Below are 9,008 nucleotides of genomic sequence, written 5' to 3'. Positions count from 1 at the left end.
AGCCTGGGTCAAGAACCTGCAGGTTGCTGCCCAGACTTGAGAACTCGTCCCCTCCCCAGAGCTTTGTGGCCGCACGTTAGCTCATGGCTGCGCTGCGCTGCTCGTAGGCTCTGCAGGGCGCGAATCCTCCGTGTCAGCTGCGTTGGAAGGTGCCTTGCTTGGCTCTGGGGTGTTGTGAAGTAGTAATGGTGCTCGGGCTGGTTGTGGTGATGTCTACTAATGTTTGGAAACGTGAAGTAACACGTGTTTAAAAATTGCAGCGTGTTGCAGTAGAATTTGAAGCTGTGTGAATTTGTCTTTCACAGAGACATGCACTTGTGCCTTATTTTCTGAAACGATGATTTCATAAGAGATGAGGAAAAGGTGACCAAATGCATCACAGTTACGTGTATCGTTTTAGTATCTGTGGGATTTTTCAGGTTGCCGAGGGTAAAGAGCAAGGTGCCAGTTAGGGTAGCTCTGGTCTAGCACTAGTAATCTAATGTTTAAAGTTAGTTAGTGTACCGGTCCACATCTCTGCCCCTGCAGACTGACTAGGGCCAGGCTTCACGTGAACAGCGGTTCTTTGACTTGATAAATCTGTCCCGGTGATGACAAGTGTGTTTTTACAGTGTCTGTAGTGGGGTGCTGCTGGAAATACCTGAGCCAAGGGGCTGGTCAAAGCACTGCCTGCCTTTTGTGTCCGTCAGCAGGCTTGTGAAGCTGCTCTTAAACACTGTTCTGCAGCGTTAGACATTCTCTGCTGTGTTTAATGAAGGGGTATGAAATTAAGTTATATTCATTATTTTTTTTAGTATGGGTTTGCAGAATGGTGATTTTAAAATGTGCAATATAATATTCTTTTTTTCTTGGTAATTTTAAACTTGTCACAGATTAATTTGAGTGGTAATCACGACCAGAAATCAAAATAGCAGCCCTTGGTTTTCTTCCAGGATCGTGCGTATAAGTTATATGTGGGATACTCTTCACAAAAAAATATTAGAAAAATTTTAGGTTTGAATTTCATTTGTTGGTCAACTAGAATTTACAAATTTACTGCACCAGTTTCAGTTAATTAATTTTCACATATCTTGCTCTCTGGCTTCCTCAGTAATTCCTTAGAAAACCAACACTAAAGATACACTTATTCTGATGTGCTTAATGCAACAGTCGGGAGAGATTCCTGTCTCTCCAGGCCGGTAGTAGCGAGTGAGTGGCGCGGCGTCAGTGTGCTGCTGGTAGTATCTGAACAATCTGATATCGCCCCAGTGCATATAAATAGTGCACAGAAGTGTGTAATGTCATCTGACCTCGGGTATTTGAGAGGACGGGTGACATTCTTGGAAGACTGGAAAATGCGCTGCACTCCAAACCTTTCTGAAGCGTAACCTGTCGAGGTCTTGACAGTGGCATTGGGATAATAGTGGTGTTAATTAACTCCTTTTAGGAAAAAAGGAAGCCGTGATGGTCACTAGCCGCATCCTGGGAGACAGATCTGCTGCCTGAATATTTTTCCTCGTGTTTGCAATCGTTCGCGAGCTGGGCGTATCTTCCTCCTGTGAGGTGTTGGGAGCTCAGGGGCTGTTTTAGCCATGCTGTCTTTTGCTGTCTGGTTCTGTCACATCTGCCCGTTCACTTGATCCACATCTTTATGTACGTGCTGTGATGGCCATTCCATGTAGTACGACTGTTACGTGTTGCAGTAATAAAGAACAACTTGAGCAGGTCTCGTTTTGCTTTTTTTAATGGTGACTGTCAAGCAGCAATAAAGTTGGAAGATTCCAATCATCTCTGAGAGACCTGAGAAGTTCTTGCCTTCCTGGATAAAAAGAAATAGACAGTGAATATTACACTTTTTCCAAATTGTGGGTGTTCTGGCAGACAAGGTTTACGTAAATTATTGCATCTACAAACTTAAATGTTCAAATAAATGCCGGCTTTGCACTTGAAACTGAGGATCTGCGAGCACTGATCCTCCAGCATAATGAAAAAAATAGTGAAATTAGTATCTTACTAAATTTTTAATTTGTGGTCTATCATTGAAAATCTGGCAGTGGTGCTTGGCAAAGCAAAGAAAACATGGGTGGTGTTTCTGAACAGTTTTATTCTGGTTCTTGTACTGAGTTATAGAAATGCATCCTTGCGTTGAGCTGGAAGCTTCAAGCTCTAGAACATTACCCAGCTGATGGCAGAAGGAGGAGGAAATATGTAGAACATCCTCACTAAGAGGAGGTGCGTCTTCAGAAAGTCAAACACAGATACACAAGACATCTTTTCAGGGTGTGTTTATTCCAAAAAGAAGCCATTGTGTTGTAGTAGCAACACATGAGTGAGTAGAAACTGGTACGTGATCTGCAGAGCCTGCAAGTGGTTGTGAGGCCAAGACCGTGTGCATGGGAACTGTGCATAGGAAGAGCCATACTGGTGACACTTGTGCTTCCTGTTTGTAACTTCGTGATGTATCACATCATGAAAATACATCACCTACCATTCCCTGAAAGGAGGGGATGCGAAATACCTTGCCTGAAATTCTGCAATTATTTCAGCCGTCACCTCTACTTGACGAACTCCCACTGAGGGTAGATGGGATTGATGCTGCTGATGTGTTAACCTTAGCTATGGAATCTTTGAAATATCGGAACAGTTTAGCAGGTAAAACAAAGTAGCGGGTGAAGTGTTTGGTGTGTTGGCTTGGGTCCAGCTTGATGTCCTGAATGAATGCACCACGAAACCGCAACAGATCAACCCAGATTTTCATGGGTGACGAGTATAAGAGCCCTAAAGCTAAGCCAACATAGCGATCGAATTAGCTCCTGCATTTGGAGAGGCTTCTCCCTCCAGGTCAGGCTTCTAAGCACTGGTGGGCTTGTGAGGGGAGCTAGCAGTTAGGGATTGAAGTGTGCCTGCCTGGTGGGGAAAAGAAATCTTAGAGCTTCAGAACTTTCACCTTTGACAGGTGTGACTGATTTGCTTTTAGGGAGGAAAAAAAGGGGGAACTCTATGATAATGGAAAAACTGGAAGAATTTCCATTAGTGGTGCTTTGGTCAAGGACCTGCCAATCTTGCCAGAACTATCTGTTCAAAATCTGAAACATTTTGTTGCTGCGGGGCTGATGTGTACCTTATGTATTGCCCACCCTCATACAATACCTGGCTTGTTCTTGTAGTAAATAATAACTGTACTTCAGTGTGAGGCTCATAAATAGGGGGATTTTGCAAAGCTTGTGCGTGCAGGTGCAGAAGTTCAGCATTTGTGATCTTTTCCTTCAATACCTTGTTTTTAAAATATTGTCTAAGTTTAATAAACCGATATTATAGGTAAATAAATGTCAGATTAAAGACCAGACATAGGGGATAAACAGAAGCATCACTCCTTTGAGTCATCATTTTGTGTTTAATATCATTTTGTTTTTACATGATGCAGGGAAATAATAAAACAAATACAGCAATGGGAAGAGCATCTTATTCTTGGGATTTGGATCATCACAAAGATGTTGATAGAAGATACTGCAGACCTTTAAAAATCTGTTCTACAGTTGATGTCTTATGTGACTGGTACCATCGCATAAGATATTGATAAGTTCCAGCAACTATTTTATTAGTGTTACTGTCGTTTGCGGTTCTTATTTATGAACGCTTTGATATTCGAGCAACCCGATAACTCCATTTTTGTTTCTCAGCATGATGTCTCCCAGACTTTGCTCAAAGCGACGCTGGACAGTGTGGTTGAAGAGTGTGTCAGCTTCGTCGGAGTTGATATTAACATCTGCTCAGAAATACTATTAAGGTGAGTCAAACATTTTCCTATTCCAGTAATTACATGGCTGCGGATCACAGAGTCTCTGTTTAGTCTGCCCCCTGACTACAGCTCAGCTGGAGCACACGGCTCTTGTGTTAAACTTCCAGTTACATGAAAATGACACGTTAAGGCAGTATTTCACTGGGTCGTTGAGTCAGTTTTTAGGGATAAATGTGATTCTCCAGGGTAAAACTAGTCTTTGGAGAAAAACAGGGATTTAAAAATTTGGAGCCAGCACTGCAATTTTAGAAAAATTTCGTAGAATTAATTTGTACTTTTACACTGAGAAAGGGATTTTCAAATATACTTTGTCTCTTAGAAGGTATTTTTATAGGTACTGCAAAGTGGAACAGGTTGTAAAAGTTGGGCGAGGAAAGGAGAAGAGGAAAGATTTAAGAGGAAACTGCTGAAAAATTTATCCCTTTTTAAATAATCATGCCATATTTACTTGGAAAACATTCTGGATTTTATTTCTCTTGGTTAGAATTTAAAAGCTCATTCTCTTTCTTGAGTGTGTAGAATTCAGAGTGGTTTAGTTGAACAGTCTCTTAGAAGAGCAAAAGCATCGCTGCCATCCTCTGTAGCAGGAGACGAAGAAAAACGATGTCCACAGTCTTGGTAGTGACAATTATATTAGGTATCAAAGTTAGGGACAACGCATTCTTGCTGGCTCTAGCTTTAAATTTTCAGGTTTTTTCGTCTGTTCCCCTCAGACGTGCTGTGTATGACACTGTGACCCCAGCTAGAATATACCATGAGCAAGGCTTTCTGCTCGTGCCTTCATAGGCATCAAATACACTTCTCGACACATACGACACATGGGAGGGTGACGGTGCTGCAGTACTTGCATCACTGCTGAGTACTGTACTGGAAAGACTTGCAATAGTCAGTGGAAAATTCTGTGAGCTCTGTGTCATGTTTCTTTTTCGGTATAAAGAAGCTGGATCTCATGTTGTTTCTAAGAAAATTTTGAAGAAAATTCTATTCCTAATGATTAATATTTTGTCTGCGATTAAAGGCGTGTGTCTCCAATTTAATGCACCAACTTTGGATTATTTTAATTTTTGCTTGAGGATGAGAATAATGGAAATATTCATTTTTGAAGTATTTTTCCCCCCGATTTTTGGCTATTCTTGCCACGTTTGCTGGTGATGTTTTTCTAGAAGCAGTCTGTGCCATTCCACAAATAGGTCTCTGCTGCCTTTGACTTAAAGCAATGGCATCTGATATATGGAGCCAGATGGGTGGCATTTCCTTCTCAAGTGCCAGCAGTAACTGCCCACCGCAGCTCTTTTCCCTCTTTCTGTGATTAACATACTTCATACACAGAAAGTTGTACCCACTTTGTGTATGTATGGAAAATGTGCAGCAAAGCCACTGCTTCCTGACGGGTCTTGGCTGCCTGCGGTGGCGCTGCACAGGGAGGTTCTATGCCAGATCCACGTTGCCCTCGGAACAACTCATGCAGCCCGTTCCCAGCTGCTCCTCTGTCTCAAGAGCAGCTGAGAGGAAAGGGACAAGCTGTGTGGATCTGTTAAATGGTGTGAGGAAGGCAAGCGGCTCCCAGCCACTCTCCTTCTGGACAGCAGCCCCAGCCCTTCACGTTGGGGCAAGGGCTTGCGGTACCTTTGGAGGAGAATAGCTGAGAGGGGGCTGTTCTCCCAGCAACAACTGACCTGTCCTGAACCCTCTTCCCACGTCGTTCTCTGAGGAGGGCAGCTAGGGGCAGGCCATAGAACATGACAGATTGAATTGGCGTTACAGAAATAGCCAACAGATCATAAATTACGCATCCCTGGCGCACTAGTTAGGTACGTGCAGAGCCGTGTTGCTGTACCAAGTTTTGTTGACTCGGGAGGATTCCTTCCATAGACCTAAGAGAAGGGTTCCTTTTTCCAGAGATGCCTTTGCTCTGGGGGGCTATTAGCCAATTTCTTAGCTGTTTTTAAGTATTGTAAACCAAATTTTCTGCTGTAATGTGTATCCTTGTAATAGATAGCACTTGGATTAATGACTGTTCAATGATAATAAACGTATTCTGTAAACTTTCCTCTTAGACACATTGCAGGACTGAATGCTAACAGGGCTAAAAATATAATTGAATGGCGAGAGAAGAATGGACCGTTTATAAACCGGGAACAGCTCAAGGAAGTAAAAGGTCTGGGTCCCAAATCCTTCCAACAGTGCGCTGGCTTCATCAGATTCAATCAAGAGTATATAAAGACCTTCTGCAGGTAACAGAGATGTTAGCTATCACGACTAAGTCATCTGAAGTACTGCGAGAGGACTTTTTTCCCCCTTTTTTATTTTGTCTTCAGGCTTAAGGCTTGAGGAATCGTAGGCCTTTGAGCTCTGAAAGACAACAACTGGACAAATGGACTTCTTGAAGTCAATGGATGAAGATAGTTCTTCTCCGGAATAATCATGGCTTGTTAGCCTGGTACTCTTAAGTCAGAGTCTGAGTTTAATGAGAAATTCTGCCACTGAATTGGTAGAAGAAATTCAACATGTGGTAGCGTTGTGATTCGAGATGTTTCAGGTGTGTTTTTGTGTTTCAGGCGTTATTTAGATTTGTAAATTCATTTTGATGTGGTAAAGATCACTCTGCAGAACGTAGTACCGGTAAACTAGAGTGGTCTTTCGGAGAGTTTCAAATCTGTTGCCTGGAGAAGGTTGAACCGCTGCCGGGACCAAACTCTGTGTTACGCTCCGGTCCCAGCAAGCGTGATGTACTGTCTTCTGTCTCACATACGTGAGGCTCCTTCCCAAATCCAATTTGTCAGCAGTGGGTCACCCTTTTCCCTGCAATCGCATTCCCGGTTTCTGCACCAGTCCTTTCCCTCTTGCAGCTGTTTATTGTGCTCCTTTTGACCTGAAATCCTGCCTCTCCACAAATGAAAGTGCCCTTTCTAGGGCGATGCCTCTACTCCTGCCTTTCCCATTTCTCCTTCCGACATAAAGAACTAAGAAAGGGCACAGTGCTAGCACCATCCCCACCCTTTTGCCACGGACTCTTCTCAAAAAATATTTTCCTGGGAAGCACACGCTATTTTTTCGCCAGCCCAGTGCTCAGAAGCAATACTGTATTCCCAGTTGCTGCTGGCCAAGAAGCACACGCGTAACTTCCAGGCAGGAGGTAGGCACATTAGGGCTGGCCCGCTGCCCGGGGGGAAGGTACACAGCTTGGTTGCCCATCTGGCAGGGAGGCACATGCTGCAGGCCAAATGGTGTGCGCTGTGAGCACCAGAAGACCAAAGAAATTGCTTTGGAGGCTGTAGATGATCGATAGGTCTTACGTGTGGTACAAATCTGTTCTAGTGAATGCTGCGATTCAACAGAGGAAGAAAAGGCTGACGCCTCTTTTTTTTTCCTCCCAGAAGTTCACTGGTGAGATGTTTAAGAACATTGTAATTTTTCTTTCCTTGCTGGAGCATGCTTCTGATGTTAGTCGGATTCCATAAAACTTGAGAACACTGTATAACCTGAGAAATCTGCTGTAACTTCAGAGTCTGAGGCCAAAATAAAGCTCTAACACCATCGCCTCTACAACATTTCTTGTGGGCCCAGGTGGCAAAACCAAACATTTTGGACACAGACTTTGCAAAGGCTTCATTTTTGTCCTCTCTGCTCATGTTGGTGGCTACGGAGCGCTGTGTGAATTAGGTTTTGTGCTTTATGCTTGGAAGTTAACAAACGGTGGTTGTTTTAAAAATCGATTTGGAAGGAGAAAGTTAACGTCTGCATTTCTGCTGACGGGTGGCACGTAGGTAGAGCCCAAAGTGGGAGTGTTAGTTGCGGGTGTCTCGGTGTCCTCTTTGTCCTGCAAAAGCAGCAACCACTTGTGATTCGGGAAGCAATCTTGGAAGCCTTTGCATTATCTAGCCAATTCAAGGGAAAAAAAGAGATCCCAACCCAAATGCGAGCTGATGAGGAGCCAGCAGTGCATTTACTAAGCTTTAAGGAAAGCTGTGTTAAGATACTTTTCCAAAAATGGTTTATAAACTCAAATAGTGGTAGATTTGACCTTTAGCTTTTTTCTGGTCTAAGCCAGACTTGGTCTGAGTTCTTTTGACTTGAAATTTTTGCATGTTTGAGCAGAATTCTTCAAAACTTTAAGCACAGGAAGTCAATGAATGTGGTTTAAGGAGTTTGGATGTTCAAGCATTCCCACACTTCCCTTACTCTGTACATGTGCTTGAGATGCCACTGGCTTACCTAAAGACAGTGTGAATAGGAAATCTTGGGTCTGAAGTTTTCAAGTTCAAAATGATGCAGACTAATCAACAGTTAAGTGTGAAAGTATCCGCACAAGATCGTGATCAAGCAGGTAGATGCAGTCATGCCCATTTTACAGAGAGAAGATGCTCTCCAAATTGCAAATGATACACAACAGGTTGTGCAGTGTTTGCTTTATAATCTTGTCATCACAGAGAAACTTTGATGTAGCACAGAATCCCTTCCCAGTGTTTGTTTCTCTTTTGATTTAACTTACGCATACATTGATACGTCACATTTTTATGCTATAATGGTATTGTAAAGATTCCCCATGATGGCCTTTTAGTAGGAGGTTTTTTACTTCTTTTAAAGAATGAACATTGTGTAAAAGTCTGATTGTGTTTTTCACATGTGGGCACTGGGTAGAATCTTGTTCATCGAGAATGACGTGTCCATTTTTGATTTCTGACAGCAGTAAGAAAGCTGAACTTGGAAGCCAGGCCCCTTCGACTAAAGCGAGCGCGCAGGGTAAAAAGAAGAGCAAACCAACACCGTGTGCCTCACGACAGCCCAATCCTTTGGACCAAACCTGTATTCACCCGGAGTCTTACGACATTGCAGTGAGGTAGGCAGTGGGAAAGCTGTGGGACCGTCAGTGCTGTCACTTTTTAAAAGGAAAGTGTGGATTTTCCTGGCGACAGCCTGCTCAGCCTTGTGAGACAGCAATACTTCATTTGATGCTTTCTCCCCTTTCCTCAGGAAAAATGTGCGCTTCAAGTTCTTCCCGCTTTGCCCCTTATGTGCACACGTACAGGGTGGGTTTTACACAAAATAATCAGTTGATATCAAAACAAATAAAAACAACCCAGTAACGGTATCTGCGAATGGAACACCAGAACTAAGAAGTGTAGCATCTGCCTCTGTAACTAACTCAGTCGGTTTTCTCTATTTTCTTCGGGCTTTTTCTCCGTCATCATGCATTTATGATATCTGTACACAGTTTGATGTGGGGAAA

The 9,008-nt window shown here is 43.1% G+C and overlaps 1 protein-coding gene across 1 annotated transcript in view; it reads left to right on the top strand.

Moving 5' to 3' along the window:
* SRBD1 (S1 RNA binding domain 1) overlaps positions 1-9,008 on the top strand; it is a 95,864-nt gene that overhangs the window by 78,160 nt on the left and 8,696 nt on the right. Inside the window, exons 16-18 of the mRNA XM_010136753.1 lie at positions 3,660-3,766; positions 5,836-6,012; positions 8,466-8,618. Of these exons, the coding sequence (XP_010135055.1) occupies positions 3,660-3,766; positions 5,836-6,012; positions 8,466-8,618 (437 nt within the window). The remainder of the gene's footprint in view (positions 1-3,659; positions 3,767-5,835; positions 6,013-8,465; positions 8,619-9,008) is intronic.

The sequence above is a fragment of the Buceros rhinoceros genome, unplaced genomic scaffold, assembly GCF_000710305.1.
Source record: "Buceros rhinoceros silvestris isolate BGI_N320 unplaced genomic scaffold, ASM71030v1 scaffold6990, whole genome shotgun sequence".
In the NCBI taxonomy this organism is placed as follows: domain Eukaryota; kingdom Metazoa; phylum Chordata; class Aves; order Bucerotiformes; family Bucerotidae; genus Buceros; species Buceros rhinoceros.
Note: the sequence above shows the minus strand (reverse complement) of the source record. Positions and strands in the feature narration are given on the sequence as shown.